We start from the raw sequence: 24,368 nt of genomic DNA, 5'->3' as shown, positions 1-24,368 counted from the left end.
CTAGGCTTTCTCTGCAGTAAATGTACATTTAGCTGAATCTCAGCCCACTGGATGTACACAGCATGGGAAGATGAATTTCCTAATTTAATACTGAATGATAAACATAATGAGTGCTTTCATAGAGAATTTGCAAGATGTTTGAAACATATGCTATTATATACCTGAAAGCTGTTTGTAATTCTGACAAAGGCTTTGGCAGTTTTATTTGTAGGCACTAGTTGGGGGGGGGGGGAAGTGAGGTACATTTTCACCCAAGAAATTACATCTTTTCTATAAACACTCATTTGACATCCAAAACTAAAAGCATGCATAGCAATCAGAACACTTTGTATTTTCAATTTCTTTGGCCAGATTATTATTTTCCCAAATCGACATAATGATATTTTCATATTAATTAAATTTCTCATAAGCCTTAATTGATGGAAACATGTATTAGGTGGGTCCACATATATGTAGATATATTTCCTTAATAAAAATATAGTATGCATTTCATTTGTCTGGCATTTAAAATATTTTATGTGTGACACAGAGAAGACAAACAGAATTGTTAAAATTACTGCTCTTATTTTCTAAATACAATTTGCTCCTAACCTTATAATCCCTTTCTAATACAGCACTTTTGTCCTAGAGCCTTTGTGAAGAGTACTCAGCCCTGTGTGCTCACAAGGAGCATCATGGAACAGTTAGAGATCCCTATGGGTAAATACACAGAAATACTGATAATGCAGCTTAGAAGACTTACATCACCTATCTTTTGACATCTCACTTGAGCCAAACTGTGATGAAATTTCCTATATTGCACAAGGAAAAAGGAGTATAATGAAGTATGCAGAAGCCAAACTTTATTCCACTGTATCTTTCTCTGCTTACTAAAATGGAGCCAGACTGACAATGTGCGTTTGAGCTGCTAGTGAATGGCCCCTTTCTTTAAAGTGCATTTTTCCTCATCTCATCCAAGAGATACATGAAAGAGATATATACTCCCACTAGAGGTTTGTGACCAAAATGCTTGCTACCTCTTATGTCCATTTCCAGTTCAGTGGAAAAAAGTATTTCCATCTTCCACTTCCAACAGACACATGTCAGAGAAGGTAGTTTCTTTGTTTTGCTTGGTTTTGTTACAAGTCAGACACCTCTGCTGGTTTATTAAAAGGTGCTACCTACAAAATTAACCAAATGAGAAGCAGAGCAAGTTCCAGTGGTCTGAAGAGGAAATATTTTTCGAACAAAACAGGTAGGACAATCCCCAGACACTTTGCTCCCAGACACAACTCCATGCTATATTTTTCTCCCCAACAAAAGAAAAAGATCTGGTCAAGGATATTCATACTCCTCTCTATCTGCAATCTGATCTCCATTCTCTCCCCACAGTTTTCTTCCCCTCGATAATGCCAGTAAAACTGATTGTAGAACTGTGTCTCTAACTAGACCTGTGTAATTTTAAATCAGTGTTTCTTAAACCAAATTATTTTACTGAGTGGTCTGTCATCCCAACAGCACAACTGAAGCTGTGACAAACCTTTGCAAAGGCTGAACATTGACTTTTAAGGAGGGGGACAGAAATCAAAAACAAGAGTACAAGCAAGGAGGATTACCTTAAATTAGTTTCTTTGCCAGAGAATCTTGAACACCAAATCACAACAGAAAATAACCAAAACTATCTACAAATACAGATTGTACTGATTTCTTTCCTGCTTTAAAAGGACCATTTTCTTTGCAGCCAAGAAAACTAAATGGAACCACATACCTGGCTGTAGTTTAATGCAATTCCAAGAAGGAAACAATTTTAGCATTAGCTTCCGAAAGATTTGAGGTAAATAAAAAGCTCATTTAAAAAGTATATTTTTGCATTTGAAAATAATCTTACTTAAATTTTAATATTTTTCCTTATTTATGTGCACATAGAAGAAAAGAAGAAACAAGCACAGCAGAAATGCTTTGGGCATTTGTAATTTTAAAAGGAAAGAATGCTTCCTAAATTAGGAATTAAGAATAAAGCTATACAACATGGAATATATCATCTTAACACTGAACTGCAGCTCCAACATGCAGGTATACCCAAACCATAAAATTATAGAGTGTTTTGGGTTGGAAGGGACATCAAAGCTTACCCAGTTCCAACCACCCGGCCATGGGCAGGGACACCTTCCACTAGATCAGGTTGCTCCAAGCCCCATCCAGCCTGGCCTTGAGCACTGCCAGGGATGGGGCAGCCACAGATTCTCTGGGCAACCTGTGCCAGGGCCTCACCACCCTCATAGGGAAGAACTTCTGCCTAAGAGCTCATCTCAACCTCCCATCTGTCAGGTTAAAGCTATTCCCCTTCAGCCTATTACTATACTAATCCAAAATTTACATAGAGAAATAATATTCTTATGCAGTAGCACTTAAGCAAGTAACATAGAAATAGTTATATTGGTACAGCTTTTGATAGGAAACCTCAAACTTGTTTCTAGTTTGGCCCATGGCAGAGCTCGCAATATCCAGTCAGAAATACATATTGCAGGTCTGCCAATTTCAAATAACCTAATAAAACACAGAAATGTACCAAAAAAGTCCTTCTCATAGTTTAACATTCAAATTGAAACATTTAATTATACTTACAGAGCCATCTTTCAGATTTCTTTCATAGGAGAAGTGACACTCCGTATTTTCACCATCCCTTGAAACAGAAAAGTTGTATCTGCCAACCGATTCTTCTCCAGCTATTAATGCTCTCTTCAGCTCTTCAACATACTTTTCTCTGCTCATTTCCATGTCAGCAGCCTCCCTAGAAATTTCAGCTTCAGACACTATCAGAAAGAGACATGTGAAAAATAGCCTTATGTGTATTTGTGGATATATGTATATGTGAGTGTGTATATACTTATATGATCATACAGACATATACTGTAAGAATAGGCAAAATTAATATCTTAATGGAGACTATTCTTTCCTTGACATATAATGTGCCAGATGCTAATAGAAATGTAGCAGGAATACTGCTTTTTCCTAAGAATTAAGTTTTGTTCCTTTGTTTCCCATCTAAAAATGGTTTATTGCTACCAGTCCACAATTCTACATGCCTGAAGTTATTCTGAATAACACTAACCTGATAACAGAAAGTGGAATGTTTGAACTATGATTTATTGTGCCCTCTGATGTCTCTTTGAAAGCATGTAATCTGAACCCTGTGAGACAACAGATGAAATTGCCTCCTCACACATTCTTAACCCAGTTTTCTAGTTTATAACTTACAATCTTAAGAAAAAACAAGCTGTTAATTTACAAATGAAACTACAGCAAGAGACTCAAAAATCCCTGTTTACCCTTCACACTCAAACACCACTAAATGAGGGATGTGTCTTCAGTTTGCACTACATAAGGTCTATGAAGAAAATTTTATTCCATTCCTTTGAAGATGAAGAATGACTGAATACAGTACAGAACAGGCCAATAAAGATGTACTGTTGTTAAAAGCTATGATAGCCTTTACCATCTGCTTCTGATAATTTATTTCTTCCTAAATATTGGTAAAACCTCAAACTGAAATGGCAGCTTACCAAAACCCACCATCTTCCACTACGAGTAGCAAGAAATAGTTCTTGATTTTACCTCGTGGGCCCCTGGTTATCTTACTTCCTTTTAATTTTATTCTACACAGTGTTTTCTCAGAACTTTTAAAGATCAAATGCTAATCAGAATAACGATCTCAATGAGTGCAGAGTTTTCTTGCAGAGACAGATGTAAGCAAAGACCCTAAATTTAAGATAGGATGTGTATAACATACCGCAGTCTTTCATGTGTAGCTTACCTATACAGTATTTTAGATTGTTTACTTAATTAACAGAAGTGCTTCCTTTTCTTCTGGCCAGTCTTCTGAGAAAGACTGCTCTGGATTGTCATTTGCCCCTACCTGCTCTTAGACCTTTCTAGAATTTGAGAAAGCAAGTTATACAAAAAGACATTAATTTAGAACATCCTGGGGAGAAAAAAAAAAAAAGGGAAAAAAACACACACATCAAAAGGCAACTCAGAAACCCAGTAAAAAAGTGGTATCCCACTTAGAAACCTATTAATACCTGTATTTCTTCTCTGCACAAATGCCTTTGTTCATAAATATTAGCTTTTGTAGTCCTCCTCTCTACACAACTCAAAATATGGAAAGCATGTAAGCTTTACCAATCTTACACTTAAATAAGAGGGGTTTATTGCGTTTTTTTGTTGGGGTTTTATGCCCTTTTTTTTTTTTTAATAAGGAGTCACAGTAATCAATTCAGCCATCTATTCACAAATACATTAACTGTGCACACAAAGAAATGCTACCTTGCTAATCACTTTAAGTGATTACATTACCACACGCCTGCAAAATCTGATAAGGCAGATCAGTCATAAACACTCCATTCTACTACTCTGTTTATAAAACACGGGAGAACAGCTATGTGAAAAAGAAGATGCAGGTGGCAGGAGAGAGCATGCTAATGTCACCACTTCAAGGAAACAAAAGGTTGACACAAAGAGAAGCTACCCTCTTTTGTGAAAAATCTAAGCCTGCAAATATACTCATTTAAAAGGATAAATTAGTGGGTCAGAATCACACTAGTTATACCCTAGCACAAGGGACTTTTTCCTAGCAGATTCAAATGTGATAGGTCCTTCGAAAGCCAAAAAGCAAAGGGATGTAAAGGAACTGAACTGCTTTGAAGTTATAATGTAAAAATCAAGGAAAAAGAATGGCATTAGGCTCATAAATAACAGCAACTCAGTCTTTCTCACACAAAGATGAAAAATATCAGGTGTATGGCAGTCTGAAATCTTTCACAAAGTTCCATATATTGCTCTTAAGAAAACACTTAAAAATGCGTATTCTCTGCTCTCCTTTCAAAGATACAAGAGGAAACCTGTCACACTCACAGTAACCTAACATAAAGTAAAAGGACAATAGTATTTGACAAAATCAGCAACACCACAAACATTCAGCAGATGGCAGAAACTGCAGAAATGTCATTATATGTCAAAAAGAATAGGGGAATGCTATGAAACATGCATTACAATAAACCAGAAATAAAACAACTTCATAATCAGTGTTCCCAAATTGGAGAAGGTGCTTCTATCCTCACCGTTTAAGTTGCATTACCTATATTGCAGAGAAGGAAAAATAAAATGGAGATGGGAGGAATAATGAGGCAAGGGAGAAGTGTGGCATATTGAACTGTATGTCCCTACAGATTTGTAAGCTGAAGATGTGGGTTCTTAGTAAAAGAACATCTCACAAAATGGAAACTACCCTGTTGTCCATTTCAGCAGATGCAATAGGTAATTGTACATAAATGTTTTTGTATGCAGCCTAATACTGATGAGCTTTAGGGCACTGAAATACTCTGAGACAGCTAATAAATTAATGATTTAAAACATTTATACCTCAGTATCATCATTTGAAGAACATTACACTTTTCAAACTTCTTTCTACAACCGAAAAGGACAAATTTAAGGACAGCTAAAGTAAGGGCAACAGCAGCCCTCTTCACTAAGCTAGGGTTTGAAAAATGTTTATGAAAAGGAACACAGAACAAGGAAACAGAGAAACTGATGAAGGCATAGCAGAATCCTTTTTTCTCTGGACGGACATCACAACCATCTTTTTTCCCTAAGATGTAAACCCCATTCCTAATAGATGAAGAGAAAGAGGCTAAGACAGAGTATGATGTATATAGCCAGTTAGTACTACTTGTTCAAACAGCACTTCGAGTGCAAAGCCACAGTTTAGCTGCAAAGCTGAATCACTGCCTCCATCCCTGTGCACCACACCTATCTGCAGCTGGCATATGGGGCATGAACAAGAGCAAAGCCAGAATGCAGCACTGAAAACACGAGCAGACCTACAGGCAAACAACTGCTAAGTCAAGGTCAGCTCTTCATTAATCCTCACACGGACTGACAGGTATTTCAGAAAAGGACTTCATACCATCACAGTGATGCAAAGCAAGAGGCTTTAAACTTAGACCAGCCATTGCACATGTTACCAGTTCTTCCCTAGCTCACTGTAAACCAAGCAGTTCAACCCTCAGCTTCAACATAATTGAATGCATCTAAAGGCTGGATAGGGCTTTGAGCAAACTGGTCTAGTGGAAGGTGTCCCTGTCTATGGCAGGGGTTGGAACTGGATGAGCTTTAAGGTCACTGCCAACCCAAACCAGTCTGTGATTCTATGATCTTAGATGAAATAGCAGAAGTATTTTCTAAGATAATTAAAATTTATTTTAAGCATGAAACAGATGTTACCAGAAAGGCTTAAGACTTTTGCAACTGCCACCTGCATCCTGTTTTTTTTTTAAAGTCAAAGCAGTACTTGTAATGTTCATGTAAAAAGTGAAACTTTTGTCAGGGGAAAAAAACTAAGCCTACATGTCAGTGAAAAATTGGGGGTACATTGCTGCTGAACAGTTACCTTGCAGAGCTAACAATCCACCAAAAATTGCAGGAATTGAGTGAGAAAAGCACACAAGAAATTTACCATCAAAACATTTCTATCTTCTTTATAAACTACAACCACCGATTTCTTCATTACCTAGCTTATTTCTTGTACAGGATGCAAGACAGAGTTGAAAGAAAAGAAGCTACTAGTACATCAGCAATCCCCTCAAGTCCCTCAAAACAGTACAGACAGAAATATGGAATCACCTGCAGAATGAGGCAAAGAGAGGAAGAAAAAAGTAAGTTGGAAGTAACTGCTGAAATAAGTGTTTATCTAGAACTACTACTTCAACACTGAGATAAATCTTTGATGAAAATAAGAAAGCTAAAAAAACAAAGGTACTAACATATGCTATAATAGAGCCCTTAGGTTTTTCTCCAGTGATGCCTGTACCTGCTGCATGTTGCTCTACCTTACAGAACTAGCAAAACTGATCAATCATTAGTAAAACATGGAATGTATAAATCCATATACTTGTAATTCTTTAATCCAATACCAACTTAATACATTCGATCATATTGCATATTTGTGTGCTTCTCCTCCCTCCCAAAATTTACAGGGTTTTTTTTTTCTCCTTCCTTAAATAGGACTCCTAGCATCCTTTTCATCATCACATTAAACATACAGAACCCATAAAAGACAACTCCATCAGCAGCTCCCATTCACTTCCTGGTAGGTTTTGCCAAACAAAATAATCCACAGCACGAGAAATTCAAAGGGGATTTCCCATAGCAAGAATTTTCTGACCACTGCTTTCCCTCATCCCAGATTTTGAATTTACAGTGTAAGCAGTCTCAAACATGATATAATAACTTAGAAAAAGTATACAAGAACTTGAACTCCTAAAGAAATTATTGAAAGGACTGCAAATTCAATAGGGTTTCCTTAGAAATGGATCACATAAGAAATAGAAGTATTCTCCTTTGGATGAATCCCTTGTGCTCATGCTAAACGGCTGTGGGTTTCTTTCTTTTCTTTTAATAGAGTGAGATCATCTTGCTTTCACTGGTTCTCTGTTTTGGAAAATGATCATCCGTTCTGCCAGATGCAGGAAGTTAACAAAACGAGAACTGTGTTTACATATTTTTTCTATACTCTTCCAGTTAGAATAACATAGCTTTTACTTAGACAAATAAGAGATTCAAAGAATCGGCTTGTCATTAATTTTAAACTGGGAAATTTTAAGTTATGTAAGAACAACCAGAAAAGCCTTTAAACAGAAAAACTAGTATGCTCACTTAGTTGAGCATTTATCAGTGTTAACATCCCTTTTGTTATTGTGAAAATATATAGTTTGACTATCCTGTTATCAAGTCAAGAAAAGAAAAACCTTTCATGCAAGACCATAGTGAACCAGCATGGGAATATATGCATATGTCTATTGCCGGAACTCTTAATCAATAGTGTGTTTGAAATGTCAAAAGAAATATGGAAGAGTAAGCATATGTAGACATATTTTTAATTAGTCTTATTCCCTAGGTTTGACAGGAAAAAAGTAAACATAGTATTCAAAATAAGATGATTGAATGATTAAGCTTTTTATACATAGGAGCTGGATATATACACACATCGCTTGTATACATACATATTTATGCACAAAGCCCTATTAGATAGATAGATAGATAGATAGATAGATAGATAGACAGATAGATAAGGCCTACCTGAAAGCTGGGTTTACATAGGAACTGGGGGGGTGAGGGGGAACAATGTCTGCTGGGCAGGGAGAAAGAAGGAAGAAAGGAACTACATGGTCATGTATTCTTATAGAAAATCAAGAGTCAGAAATAGAAAAAAAAAAGATTCAGGAAAATGTTTTCACCTACAGTATGCTGTGAAATATATTATTCTTTCCTCCCTCTGAAATATTTTTGCCACTGAGAGAAGGGCTTCTGATCAAGCATTTGACACATTTCTAAATGAACACACAAATCCTTCCTCTTTTCACTAAGCATGAATGAAAGTGGTATGCACCTATTAAAAGCTCAATTGTCTTATTCAGGTTTTCTTCCGACAACTTGTGCCAAACAAAAAAAAAAAATCTAGTCCCTCCTCTCTAAAATTCATCTGAGTACCAAACACAGCTACCTTTAATTATTAAGATTAAATAAAACTGCTTAAAAACCATCTGCAATTAAATGCTTCTTGAACTACAGTTTGCAAATGCAACTTGCATGACTGTTCAAGAATCGGGAGAAGACATGTAAGTGGTACTCCAATATCACTGCGCTCCATTAAATTCTTGAGAAAGGTCAAAACAGTGCATATACATATGCTAAATTAATTAGTTAGTATTAGGTATGACACAGAGTCTTTCCAAATTTGAAAGACCTCTGAACACTTCCCAGGAGACCATGAACTACACCTCATCTTTCACCGGGAAGCAGTGACATTCATAAAAAGTTTTTGATGCAAGCTGTAGGTCACAGTCTAAAAAATTATTCATATAACAAAAAATAATATAGAACAGTAATAATAATAAAGAACCATAATAACTTAATACAGGCTTGGGTTTTTTTGCTTTATATTATTACCTGCCCCAGTCCATGCACATTGACCATCACTTAGTGTTATACCAAAGCCAGCACCTAAATCTTTTTCCCATGACACTTGTAGAAAATATGTTGCTTCTGGATCAGAAACTGGATGAATTCTGCTCAAAGTCTTCTCCATTTTCCAGATACCTGTTTGGGAAGTAAGATAATCCTTTTATAATGAATGGCTTATTTTCAAGATCCTTAGCAGTTGTACATAACCAGCCTAGGAAAAAAAACCTAACAAACAAACAAACAAAAAACCCTCACAAATATAAGCAAACTTAAAATGTTATTTTACTTTCCTCCGCAAATTCAGATATTCAGAGGATGATGGTTTCCAAACAGAAAATTGGATTACAATAAGAACAGTGACAACAAACAAATGTATTTGAAGGGTCCCAAATTAGCAAACTAAGAGTCAGGAAGATGAGTAAGACGAAATTACAATGCACATACACTTCCCCACTCCCATGTTTTTCATTTACAATCCGCTATCATACAACATACAGCACATGGAATATAATGGAAAAACCAATTTAATCTGAAAAACTGACATATGAAAGCACACTACTAAGGTTCACTGCAAAGCTGAGACTGTAGTGGATGCCAGCTACCATAGAATTCCTAATTTTATAATAATTTACTTTAAAAACTGAATGCTGCAGAAACCAAAATTTATGATGTTACAGCGAATTCTTTTGTTCAGTATCAAAGCAACTTGGCAACCTGTATTTAAGACCTTCTAAAGAATCCTATGCATTTATACATATTCTAATCTGACAACAATGAATCGTCAGGGTACTCAAGAACTTTGAAACTGCATTTGGCTATTTGATCCGCAGAATAATGGAGAAACAGAAATGAAAATTTTATAATGAATTTTATATAGAGATGCTGGTGAGGGACTCTTCATTAGGGACTGGAGTGATAGGACAAGGGGTAACGGGTTGAAACTTAAACAGCAGAGGTTTAGATTGGAGATAAGGAAGAAATTCTTTACTGTAAGGGTGGTGAGGCACTAGAATGGGTCGCCCAGGGAGGTTGTGAACGCTCCATCCCTGGCGGTGTTCAAGGCCAGGTTGGACAAAGCCTTGGGTGATACGGTTTAATGTGAGGTGTCCGTGCCCATGACAGGGTGGTTGGAACTAGATAATCTTAAGGTCCTTTCCAACCCTAACTATTCTATGATTCTATAAGTGAATGAAGAAGGGCTACATGTTCGCTCACACACTAAATATAGCATGTATTGCTAAAAGTAGGAAAACGTAAATGGGGCATTTAAACTACATGCACTGAGCACAATGATGCTTGGACAGGTTAGGTATTAAAAGCTCTGTCAGGTTTTCCATCTGAAACATAGCAACAAGTGATCATGGTCAGGCTCAGTTTAGGCCCTGAGAGGACTCTGTTCTTCAAGTGGTAGTAAAGGGAAGCTCCTTCTTTGCTCATGGACATTGAGAGCCAAACCTAGAGACAGATTAAATGACCGCTGGTCTTCCAAAAAAGTTGGAATTTTAGGAAGAACAGTTTTAAGTGCAGCTGACTGCACTGTGTCTCACCTTTGTGCAGCTCTGTGCCCAACGACATTTTGAATGCCTTTCCCTCACCCAGACAAATGCACAGCATTTAAAAGCAGCAAAAATACATGAATGTAAGACTTGTTTTTCAAGCTTAAAGCTGCATTAACAGCTGGACAACAGCTACATTGTCAATAATAAACATTCCTTATAGATATCAATAAGGTTAATGAAATATCACATTAACTACTTCTGATGGCTAATTAAACCATAACAGATCACCTTGCACTAACAAATAACATTTCTAAAAAGTAAGAAGAATGTCACATAAAGTGCCTGCTGCAAATTTCAGGCTGAAATTTGGTGAAAATATGTTACTAGGCACTTCCAGCATTACTGACTACCCATTAAATTTTCATCACCAAATACTTAAAACGCTATTTTTCCACGTTACAGATTAAGTTCACATAAGCACCGTAACATTTCCCTCTTTAGAATATTTTCCTGACAAGTTTAGGATTCAAAAGCTATGGTAGTAGTAGTAAATAAATCATGTACATGCAGCTAAGCATCATAAATTCTCACCAACAACAGTAAAGACGGACAACTTGACTACTTGCATCCATAAACCACCATCACTTATACTATTACAGATGTCATACTCCACCTTTCTATTCACAGAAAATGTACCAAAAACTAAAAGCTTACTTAAAAGAAAAATTGAAAAATTAATCTGAGTCTAAAAATATCTTCTAAATCCATCACCAAGCAACTGGCCATTTCTGAAAATCTACAGTGTATCTGTGCACCTGAAAGCCAGAACAGTAAATTTGGGACACTGAGGCCTGGAACAGTGCCTCTGCAATTACTGATTACAGAACTAAAGCAATTTTAAAGATTTGTAGTGCATTAACTGCCTGGACATGAGATAATAAACAGCATAAGACAGGAAGCACAAGTAATGTGTATAAGTATGTTTAAGCACACAGGCATGTATTCTCTTTTGCTTGCCAGATTCTCTTTTCCTTGTTCTAGAAAAATACAGAGCCTCTTATGAAATATTTCCACACAAGTCCTTCTTTGAAAGACAGGATTTTTAAAAATAATTATTCATTTTTACTTAAAGATTGTGAAAATTTGCACACAACCCAGTCAAACAGCATACAAGGTACTGATACATATGTAGCTCAATAGGGAGGTTTTGCTTGCTGCTCAGAGAAGCTGTGACTGCCCCATCCACGACAGTGTTCAAGACCAGGCTGCATGAGGCTTGAAGCAACCTGTTCTAGTGGGAGGTGTCCCTGCCTGTTGCAGGGCATTGGAACTGGATGAGCTTTAAGGTCCCTTCCAACCTAAATGAGCCTCTGATTCTATGATATACATAGAGAGTTACCATAGCATCAAGGCTGCAGTAAGTTACTGCTGACATGAGCATCTCCCAAACATTAAATGTAAATTCTAAAAGTGAAAATAATTTCAATCTGATATATGAATAACAGTTTAAAAGGCCAATCATCCAACAGGATAATTAATTGTCATAACCATCAAACACAAGAAATTCCAGCCAACAGTCCTGTATATGCTTGTCCCACCACAATTATTGGTTTAAAAATTCGCTGATTTTTAAACCAATGTCAAACCATTTCTCTGTTGTGAATATTGTTTCAATCCATTATCACTACAACTACAAATGAAGCATAAAGAGTCACAGCTGCTTAAAGTATTCTGGGCCAGACAGTTGGTCAGAATAAAATAACTGCACATGTACTGACAAAGGGGTTTGTAAAAAAACATGTTGACCTGGGACCTGAGCTTCAACAGAACTGGTCTCACAAGCCTGTAGAAGCTGCACTGGTTTTTAAGGTTTTACTGATCTACCCATCCGACCAAGTCAGAATTTCATTATGAAAGGCAGCCAAAAACATAAAGGATGTAGGAGAACTGAAACTTTAAGTTAGCTTCCCATTCACATCTTTGGGTGGAAAGGTAACGATACAGCTAAGAAATGTATTAATCCTGAAAATGGTTAAGTCAGCCATCCAAATTTTGGCACTCTCACTACTTAACAGTTCAGACACTGCTGAAGATTATTTAAAAAGAATAAATAAATAATAATAAAAAATCACTACATAAAACCAGGCTATTCTTACAGCTATCCAACAAACTACATTACTGAAATCAGACCCTTACTACTGCAATTTAAAAAAGCAGCTCTGAGACTATTATACTGTAGGAATACCTTTGAGTGCCATTCAATAGTCTCAAACACTATTTTGGTAGCTCTTTCCATTCACTGCCTCAACAAAATCCAAGCAATCAAATCTCCTCCCTTAATTACGATAAAGAAAAGCTGCAGAGAAACTTATTGATTAGGGCCATAAGAAAGACAGTGTTTTTCTCCTGAAGGGCACAAGAAGTCACAACACATACCAGCACCTCACTGTGCTAGAGCCAAGGATGCCAAACAAAGCTTGCAGGTGGAAACAGTCGAGTCCCACCCCAAATTTGTATATCAGAGACTTTATTGAGGCCTTCGAACAGTTGGGGTTTGAGCTGTTTATCTTTAGCACTTTGTCTCTTTGGTCTTTGGCATCTATGATCTGTATTAGGCAATGTTTCTTTCTAAGGAGGAATCAGCTGTTGGCTGGCGTGCAATTGACTGGAGTCTGCTCTCTGAACAAACAGTGTACACAGTTGCTTCTGAATAAACAAGACACTTTTAAAACTAGTTTACAAAGAATTTTATATGTTGTTTTGGATAGCACTAGGCACAGACCGAAAGCCAGACCTTTTAGGCTGCTCCAACACTGCATCATTGATAACAATTTGAACTTCAGTGCTTTGTTTTTTTTCCCCTGCAGACTAATGGCTTTTTTAGAAATTGCTTGGGCTGCAGGTGTTATAAACTTCAGCAGCTATGCATGGAAGGCTACTTACTGCTCAGAAAGAGCTACTATGTCTTTCTAATGGAGCAATTAACTTAAGTGCTTTCTTGTTGAGAAAAATAGGGAGCTATCTATAGTGAGCTCAGAAGACCAGCACATAAAGCACACTGCTATTAAAGTCTATAATTTCATCCCCTTCTGTCATTGGCTTGACCACAACATGCACTACAAATCAGAATCTAATGATCAGAAAAAAGTGCACAGCTAACCTATAGTCAAAGAACAGGTACTATTCAGTAAATGCCATAGTTACTTTATATAAGTGGATAACCGGAGATTTAAACCATTTCAGAAAAACTCAGCTTGCTTTTAAAGATTAAACCTAGCTATTACCACATTTTCTAACAGAAGAAAATATGATAATGTCTGTATTTATGAATATTTCTAGGTACATATTTCATGCAAATTTTTATTCTCTAGTGATAATTTAAAATTCCATTAGTTCCAAGACTTCCAGAGGATGAGAACTAAAATATCTGACAGAAACCTCAGCTATGACTCTGTTCATCTAAGAACTACTATTGACCTAATAAGGACTTCCTCTTTCCTCTTTTATTTTTGAAAGAGTATGATCAGGGCAACAAGCATGAAGGAAATGATACAGCAGTCTTCCTACAAAATCTCACAATATGCCTGACATTCCCTTGGCCACGATATTTGTTTGACACCGAAGAAATAGTAATAACTCTCAGTTGCAACTTAAAGATATACCTGAAGCGCAAGAAATATAAAATTTTGAAAGAGCTCTCTTTTCCTAGTGAAATTTAGGGAGCCAACACATTTTTATAGTACGTGCAACCTAAATCATATCTAGTTGTTCTTTTGTTTAACTTGTTCTATATAAAAGCATAAGGATCACAAATTTGTCAATAACATCACTTTGTCTTGCACATAAAGGAAACAAATAAAAAATTGGCACTGGATATGAAGAAGTGACTGAATTACTTTATAACTTTCCACAGACGGGTGAACGGCCCATTTTAAAAACACAGTCCTACATGACAGCATTTAATCAAGAGACTGACTTCAAGATAGCTGCAATCAGTATTTCGTCCTCACGGACCCAAGTGCAGAAGCAAGAACCACATGGCTAACATTTGCACTGCTTGCTTCCCCCTGTTCTGTGGCAGCCACAAAAGGATCGGAAACATGTACATGCTTTTTGTGCAGTTGTGTTCCCCTCCTTCCCCCAAATAAATTAAAAAATAAAATTAAAAAAAGCAGTCTTGAGCTTGTCAGACCAATAGGATATGGAAGATTTGCATAAAAGATTTGGAATCTACGATAAAGAACAACCCTTGTCAGACTTATTTACTGCAGTCACCAGCTGAAAAATTAGGAGAAACAGAAGGAAGCAGACAGTCAACAACCTTTATAGTAGGAATCTTACTAACAAGCTTTGATCTTAATTGCAGCCCAGAGGCAAAGCCCACCCTGGTGTCTTTCATCCTCTTGAAATCTCAGACCAAACCCACTACCAACTCCTGGCATCCAGACTTGCCAAGCTTATGCTTATACTTGCCAAGCTTATGAGCATCTATGCTAGGAGACAGTTTAAGCTGTAACAAGGTTTATTAAAATAAACACCCAAGTGGGCAATTATACTAGCATATAGTAGCAAGTAAGGAAGTACCTGGATAGAAAAGGGATAAACCCTTCTCCCCCCTCCTTTTTTTTTACAGACTCTTGCCATTGGCAGTGCAGTGCGTGCACACTGTCAAATCCTCACTTTCCACAATCCCTATCAGAAAAATCCTAAGGTTTCCCTAGATAAATCCAGTTTGTAACTGGATTTTGTAACTGGATGTTGCAACTAGATGTTACAAACTTGTAGAAAATAAAGTTAAGTCATACAACTGATATATTTCTTGATAAAAAAGTTAATTTTAGTAACGGAGTTACTAAAAAGTGTGCATAGAACCAAGCAAGGATCAAAGATGATCACCAGACCAGCTTCAAGTGGGCAGGTATGGGATGCGAAGCTAGTAGGCATGCCTGAGAAACCCATGGTATCTCTGCCTTTGTTGCCTCTGAGATTTGCAAGCCCCAAGATGTATTTGGTAACTCTACTTTGGCAGTAGGTCAGTCTGGCTTTCCAAGGCCCTACCAAAACCAATAGTTGTTTTGCCTTCCCCCAAAAACTGCAACTTTTGTCTATGTATCATGAAATATAGATAGATAATCACCTAAAAACAAAAAAAAGAAAAATTTTACATGTTTTTATTAAAATCATTATATGTTTTGCAGATAACAGCAGAAAGAGGAAACAAATCTGTACAATTCTGCCAGGTGCAACATTTGAGCCTGCCACATACAATCAGTAAGAACCAAGATTCAAGAATTCATAGTATCTTCATCATACTTCCAAAAGTGTTTTTGCAGTCTTCAGCAACTTAGTATTATGCACTGAGTATGGGAAAGCTGTGGAATTAAGTAAAAAAAAAAAAAAGGCAGAATGCTTTAACCCCCTTTCCCCATCCAAAAATACTCAGATACATATGTCTTTTTGATTTATATGGATAACAAAGTAGTTTAGTTGAGGTATCATCTGTTTTCCAAAACACTGTCTTTAGGATTAAGTATTATCAGGATATTCAACACAAAACAAATCTGTCCTACAGACTTCCTTTGTTTTCTGTTATTTAGTCCCCGTATAGACCTACAATAATCCCACTCAGTTCGACATGCTTCTGTAAATGTTTGACTTAACATCACTAAGCAATGGATTCCACTAAACAGTCTGCCTTTTTCTTCATTTAAAATAAAGTAAAAAAAATTCAGTACTATTGAATACACAATAGCTCCACAGGGCAGAGTAGCAAATCTGAAATGAGGATAAATGAAACAAAGAAATTGGTGTCAGGTAGATATGGATGGAAGTAAATAATTCTGTATATGTACTATTTCTGCAGAGCTTTGAAAAACTGAGCCCATTAATCTGGAAAAACAAGTTTCACCAAATGTAGCCACTTCAGCGGGGCAAGAAAGGGTATAAATATAAAGGCTTACAGCTCCTCCTCTCCTCCCACCTCTAAGCCCCAGAGTTTTCGAAGAGATGGATTATTTTCATTTCAGGTCCCTGTCAAATTAATAATAAAAAATAGGCCCAGATTCCAGATTGCTTTATCTTGCTAATCAGTTTCCTAAGGCACTTTCTTTGAAGAAAATTCCCGCATTACACTGTCTTGACTTAACAAAAGTTTTATTGTATTTTTCTTTCCATTTGCTATTTATCTACTGGAAAAAGCAACATTGATCTCCCTGAAAACAAACAGCTCATACTAATTTAATTTATTAATTTAAATGTTATAATTCATTTTGCTTCATCTGGGCCCCACAGGAAAATAATTCACAATACATTTTCAATGGACTCAGATATTCACATTCCATGCACATAAATTTAAATTTTGCAGCACTTTATTCATCCATGTTTATCTCTTTGCAGTGAAAATTGATTACTTTTTGGTGGATTAAGCTGAGAAATCAGTTTGAATGCAAGACAAAGGGACATCCAGCCATATCCATCCACACTGAACATCGATTTCAACTGTTTCCAAAGATGAGCATCAGGTTCAGCTCTCCCTCTTTAATCTGCCTTCAATTCCAAACCATGAGATTGAATGTATCAGCTGACACAATAGGTACATAAACACAGGATTATATGATGTTGGTGCCTCATGGAACAGCACATTCAAAAGAGGCAAGAAAACCATGAAAAAGCAAGCCACCAGTTCAGCCTAGGCTTCCTGATAATGCACACTGAATAAACCAAAATACAAGTGAAGCGCCAGCCTATCACCCAAGAATGACTGACATTCCAGTGTCTAGCAAGGGGAAGCCCTGGGCACAAATCCCATAGCCTCACCAAGCTCTGAGCAAACAACCAGCTTTGCTTTGAAAAAAAGCAACTAAAGTAAGTGAGGATACAGTTCCACTGCCTATGTAGATAGCAAATTCAGTGGTCATTGAGTCTACACCCTAAGGGATCACGCATCTATTAGTTTGTGCTCAATTGGCACTGTCTACAAACCATATTTACCAAGGAAAGAGGACATGATGAGCTACACAAGAGTTACACTTTTTACATCTTAAATTCTATACATAAAATGTCATGCTTTTAAAGATGTAACAGCTCCCTGCTTTTCTAGGTAGTTTTCCTGACTAATTTTTCCTGCTACGGACTAAGAAAAAAAAAATCTAAAAAAACCCAAACAAAAAATACAACTACTCTTAAGAACTGAACATGTAACCAAGACGTTTGATGGCAAGCAGGGGTTCTGCATTGAAGAATGCTAGCTTGTGCAGGAGTGAAAAGAAATCTGCAGACTAGTATGAGGACACAGCAGGAGCATACCAGCAAAAAAAAAAAAACAAAACTCAAACCATTGGGACTCAAACTGAGGGCGCAGTTTAGTACTCATTAGGAAAACATAGCACAAAAATGTTTTGGTACTGCACCAGTTAGACACTGTTTGAGATCTTAGATTATTGTAAATTCTTATTAGGCAAAAACATGAAGCATAGGTCTCAAAAATTTGGGTTTAAGACTCTAAGTGACTGCTTTCCCAGGTAAGATTAAATCAGTCCTTATGGAATGGTGGCATAAAGAAAACCAAACTATGAGGGGCTGGGCAGAAACTGAAACATAACAAGAGGGAAAAGTAAATTAAAAAGCAAGTCTCAGTTAAGCTTCGGCTTCACTGCCTTCATGTTGCTGGGATTTCTAGTTCCCAGTTGCAGAAGCTAAACAGAATCCCTGCTGCACATCACTATCTGAAATGAAAGAGTGAACAAATACAATGACTCTGAAATAATGCTGGCACATGAATAGTTACACGAACCCCAGACCTTTGTGCAGACGAGTCAACCCTCCACAGTTCCACCAAACTGTTTCAACACAGTTTTAGATATAGTACACCCATGATGCTTTCCTTCAACATCACGCTTTTGCATTATCGAGTACCAAAATCACAACACAAACCTCAAATAAGAGTGCACACTTAGAAATTTCTCCTCTACCTCATTATTTAAAGAAGCAAAAAAAAAAGCCACCTACTTTTAGAACAGCCAAAGTTAATAAAACAAATCTCTGGAACAGACATGATTAATTAAGGATATGAAATAAAAAGCACAGTTTTCATTTATGTATTTTCCCGACCAATGCAAAAGGAAAAAAAAAACCCACACCCAAACAAAACACACAAAAAATAAACAAAAAAAAACCACAAAACCAAACAAACACCACATACACACACCAAAAAAAAAAAAAAAAACTAAAGAAAAAAAAATCTTTTCTCAGATATTCCCCTCAGGAGATCATGAAATGTAAGTCAAGTAGGTCTATTACCAAGACACAGGACTGATTCATCTAGCTCCTTGCCTCTTATATCCAAAAATAATTATCCTCTATGATAGCAATACCTAGCTTTCACTGAAATTAACATTTCTGCCCAATCTTCATTACTCCTATGGCCACTGTGTGCTGTAATCTGTAAATTAATGTTAAGTTTCACAGCTGGACAAATTTAATATAAGCCCATACAATTCAGTTTGATGCCTCCAACTACTGCCTGAGTTTCCCTCTTTGACACAGTCACTACAAATCTCTCCACAGGTTTTTGTGAAGTTTCTTCCATAAGCTTGACACAGCTGACAGCATTTGGAAAGACCCATGTGCCTTTCCTGTCCAGCTACTGTGCTGAAAAGTGTGGCCTCTGAGATCCTTTTGTAAACCTATAAACAAACAATCCCTTTCATAATAATTTGAATATTTTTTTAAAAACAAATGCAGCCTGTAATAGGATATATAGCCTCAGTCTTACTCTAATAGCATTAGTTTTTCCATCCCAAGACAGCAAGCAATTTGGCTGATCAAGAAAACAAAAGTTCTCAGTCTCTGCACTCTTAAAATTATGTAAGTCTCCCTTTTTTACTGTTTAATTTACAACCCCTGCTCTATCTGTCTGTGCTGTTGGGAGGACAGCCCTTCCCAAAAAACTCACCTAGAAGTTCACAGAGCAGATGCAGAAATAGCCTAATAATTTTCCAGACTTTTCAAATTTGGACTTGGAACTTACCCTGTAAGATATGATGGTTATGTTGATCAGATTTGACTGTGTTAGATTAGCAAACAACAAGTAATTCTATTATCATTTTCACTTTAGCTTGTGTCAGCATGGTACCATATATAATCCAGCAAGTCTTTTATATCTTAGAATCAGAACAGTTTGGGTTGGAAGGGATCTTCAAAGGTCATCTAGTCCAACCCCCCTGCAATGAGCAGGGGCATCTTCAACTAGACATATCTTGGACAGTAATCCCTATTTTTACATTATCTGATGCTCAATTCCACTAATAATCTTCAAATTCACATGAGCCTTTTGCCATATTTCCTCTTTTTTCATCTCATATATATATGAAACAAAGGAGGTGGGGAAGACTAAAATCCACAAAGACATCTTGATTACCATCATCAGGAGATGAAGGGCATTCTTAACCCAGGAAAGAGACACAGCTCAAGTCAGCAGAGGGACCAGGGATGAAACTAGAGTAAATTCTATTTTTGGTGTAAAAAAATTTCATTTCATAAGCCATTTAATGGTATCTCTGAGCAGATTTCTAAATAGGATTCTTTGTTATTTAGAGAAGTTAGTCCAGATCATAACTGAAATATGTATGCACATATTTTACATAGTGCTCACAATAAAAGCAAACACTAAACACTTTTTGTCAAATTTAACAGTGAAGAAATCAGAGCTCCATCCTATTCACCTTGAAGACATAAATAATTGTTTGAGACTCTGAAAATCTCAGCTCCTGGTGATTCCACCTACTCTTACAATGTGTGGTGCCTTTTCCTTAGGGGCTCCTGAGATTTAACATAACCCCTTAAAAACATTCTCCCTTACTGCTAAGCCCTAGGTGACAAGGGTTAAGGATTAAAACTTCTCATCTTCAAGTGGCACAGCAAGATAACAAAGACATCAGAAACAGGCTTTGAGACAAAACAGCAAGTGACCCTATAGGGCTCACTGCACATATGTAAGAAGGTAACAAGTAATATACTGAAGCCAACATGCAGAAGAGTACTTTTAATTATCTCACCTATGCAGAAATGGAAGTGTAACATCTAACTCACTAGGTTTAGCTCTTAAGAACTTCACGAACAGATGCTTTATAATCATCTTGTAGATCCAAGATGCTGCTATTCTGCTCATTTCACTATCAGTTTCAAAATAACTCCCGAAGTGCCATACCTTCATATAGCAAATCATTGTAAACGCTCTAACTGCAGTCACAAATGTTGAGCATATAAAGTAATAGGCAAATGCTTTTTCTCTACAGTCTGAACAATGCAGTCATCGCTTGATGCAACAAATAAAGGCACCCCAGACTATAAGCTCACTTTTTGTGTATGTCACATCAAGTATAGCATGATAGCTAGCACATTTTCTTCAAGACTATAGTCAACTCCTATAAAACAACAGTCCATGCTATTCAAAGAACTTTGTCATACTCATAGAGGAGAGCAATTCACATGAAACCTGTCACAAAAAGCAGAAATTTTAAGATACAGGAATTTCCATTATTATATGAATATTCCTTATCACCTGACACAGTAAGTTCCTATAAAACGTACGGTTACAATACTAGGTTGAAGCACTCCTTCCAATCACCTCTGATGTGAGGACTAAAGATTCATTCTTGCTCACAATAGCTGCCACCTCCAAGCATTTTACAGCTATTGTCGTTCATCCTACTACAGTGAATATAGTGTGCACTTTTGCTAGCTAACAGAGGGAGGAAGGAAATGGAAATAAAGAGAAGCCATATCTAAATGTAGATAACTTTTTTGCAAAACAGTATTAGCAAACAAAATGTCATGTTCTAATACCACTGCCAGTGTACAGAACACTACCTACTCACTACATATTTGCCTGAATAATGTATATACCTCATGTACTGCCACCTCATTATTCCAGTGGGAGAGCTAAATGAATTTGTAGTTGTAGGAGTTACTTGAATAACTTTTTATGCATTCGCACTTGAAGATACTAGGAACAACAGAAGTGGGTATCATGTAAAAGCAAAAAAAACAGTATTATGTAAATGCCAAAAAAGAGCATTATCAGCTTTTGCCAATCATTCAAATCAGCCTATTTCAAGGAAGCAAGTGCATTTGTATCTTATTTGCAAATGTTTTTTCACTTCATACATACACAAACACATTCGTTATGCACAGAAAACTTGCCTATATAGATGTAACTGTCATGTTAGAGTCACTCACCTGCGATGTTTTTAAAGTATCTCCTACAATCCTCCTACTTCTATGACAGCTGAGAGACACAAGATAAGCTAAATACCAAGCCTCTCACATGCAATTAACATTGCTTTGTTATAATTCTTCCTGGATTTAAAAATAACCTAGAAGCTTAATCTTTGCAGCCACCTTTTCTACTTTTCACTACACACACAAATTCCTTTATGCTCTGCTGCTTAAACATTCAGCTGAGCAGTGTGCAGTCTCTTCACTGGTAAATCACATTACTAAAACATTTCTTAATATGCATGCACTACAAAGCAGAGCTAATACAATTAAATGTCCTTTAAAAAAAATCAGCAAAAACCAAAAAGCGATGCAGAGAACAAGTACTCACCAGACGGTTTTATTTACCTATTTGAATATTGGTATATAGATAATATTATTGTTTAAATTTCTGATTTGAGATTTCAACAGACACGAATTAATATCCAGTCAATTCCTTATAGCTATCTTAGCCTTGTATTTGGTTTTCCATAACAAAATATTAATTAGAGGAACGAATGCAATGGAAACTGGAGTGCCACCATCATATATTTCAATCAACATCCTCTGTGTATCACAGCTGCATCCCAAGACATTGTCATGTTAGGTACACTACCTTTTAAATGATGCCACCAAGCTCCCCACAAGATTACTAATGATCAAATGGTATTTTTCCCACAAAACCAAAATATGCAGCTAAATGCATTTTAATACAGCATGTAATCAATGAAAATTTTCATTAAATAGTTGAGACTGTAGGAAACTTCATATGAAAATTAAATTGCTAGGGTAAAAAAGGTATTTTTGTAAAAATCTGCATGTGAGTTCATCCAAAACTATCAAAGTAGATAGCAGTATATAAAAACTATCATATAAAGCATGTTTGCAGATATACTTTATACTGAGCTAGATAAAGATGGCTGACCACATGGAAGCAGGCTTGACTACTGTGTGACTAAGAACTGGCAGCTGCAGTCCCCTCCACAGCTACAGAAATAATTTTTCAATTACCATAATTAATACACATCAAGAAGCCAAAAGTGAAACCAAAAAGAAAAATTAACCAGGTTTAGTTTTCCATTTCAGAGACACATGAACAAGTTCAAAAGTAGTATTGCCTTTAAAATCGAGGGTCAGAGTAGCCATTAGAGGTTGAACTGTTGGTTGGTTATAGTTTTAACTTCTTTAACTTTAGAAATAATGTGACATCAATTAAACACTTTAACACCAAGTTATACTTAGGCAATGAAGCTGATTCTAGAACTGTCTTTCTCTACTTTAACTGAATTCCAGTTTTCATCCAAAATCTCAACATTTGAATAAAAGAAATTGATCAGATGAATACCATTAACTAATAAAATAGGAATAAGAAGTATGAACATGTTCTGACAAAATGAACATGCATCTTGCTGATTACTTATTAAATGAGTAAATCTGAAAATCAATGAACCGTCATAGTTACTAGACTAACCTAATCCTGAGACAAATAAGAAAAAAATCTAAAATCAGCATGTATGAAATGCACAGGACAGGAAAAAAAAAGTTATACAAGAAAATTCACCTTAAACTCTACATGTGTTTATGTTGAAAAACATTCAGTTCATTTTGGTGATGATTAATCTGAAACTACTGTTTTACAGAGGAACTCGAAACTGCAGTCACTGAAGACACCACTGCAAATGGAGTTGCACTTTAGAAGACAGTAACAGCATTGTAAGTGTATGATTGTTTCAGTTGCCATAACATATTTTGCTTTTTGTTTCTTTTTCATACACATACTGCTATGATGCTGTAGCCTACTACAGCACCTTCTGAAAGTATGTCAAATATAACCCCAACTTTTTTTGGCAGGATGAGAGATTTGTTTCTGCTTAACAAGGGAAAAATCAAAATCTGTCCCACATTCAGCAAGCAAAACGAACCTGTCCCCAGTATTGAAAGATACATAATGACAAAGTCCTCAAGAGAAAACAATCATATTTGTAAAATTTAATGTCAGTCAATTTCTATAAGATAAAGTGTACTTATAAAAGGAGAAACAAGATTGTTTATAGAACTTCAGAACAGGGGTTTGCCATGACAGCAACACCTTAGCACCTTACACTAAATACAAAATCATGACAACATTCTTACACAGAACTGGTCAGAATGTATCTAGTCTTTTCTCAAGCCTCTCACAGGATCGAAAGTAATTCAATAAAAAAGAATAATAGCGTCCTATTTTTTTTTTAAAGCATGCTACATCTTTCTCATGTTGAGCCAACATGAAGGCCTGTCTCTTTCATATGGCTCAATGGAAGAACAGCATTGTCAAAACCAACTGCAAATGCAAGTCACGGCAGGTTTTAGTTGCACTGGGTTTCTCTGACACACAAGTTTAAGAGGCCAGCCACACAGAATCCTAGACTCACAGACTGCTTTGGGTTGGAAGGGACCTGAAAGCCACGGGCAGGGCCACCTTCCACTTACACCAGGTTGCTCCAAGCCCCATCCAACCTGGCTTTGAACACTGCCAGGGATACGGCATCATAACCACCCAGATGCAAATGTAGATCTAGGTGTAGATGAGTAACACCTAGGTATTTTAATAATTTTGTGTCTTTAACTACAGAA

The 24,368-nt window shown here is 36.5% G+C and overlaps 1 protein-coding gene across 2 annotated transcripts in view; it reads right to left on the bottom strand.

The window, feature by feature from the left end:
- XRCC4 (X-ray repair cross complementing 4) overlaps positions 1–24,368 on the bottom strand; it is a 177,594-nt gene that overhangs the window by 152,513 nt on the left and 713 nt on the right. For both annotated transcript variants that reach the window (XM_031044366.2, XM_031044367.2), the window contains exons 2-3: positions 8,986–9,135; positions 2,605–2,792 (exon numbers count right to left, since the gene is read on the bottom strand). In XM_031044366.2, the coding sequence (XP_030900226.2) occupies positions 2,605–2,792; positions 8,986–9,135 (338 nt within the window). The remainder of the gene's footprint in view (positions 1–2,604; positions 2,793–8,985; positions 9,136–24,368) is intronic.

This window comes from Melopsittacus undulatus, chromosome Z (genome assembly GCF_012275295.1).
Source record: "Melopsittacus undulatus isolate bMelUnd1 chromosome Z, bMelUnd1.mat.Z, whole genome shotgun sequence".
NCBI classification, from domain to species: domain Eukaryota; kingdom Metazoa; phylum Chordata; class Aves; order Psittaciformes; family Psittaculidae; genus Melopsittacus; species Melopsittacus undulatus.
The sequence above is the reverse complement of the archived record's forward strand: the minus strand, read 5'-3'. Positions and strand labels throughout refer to the sequence as shown.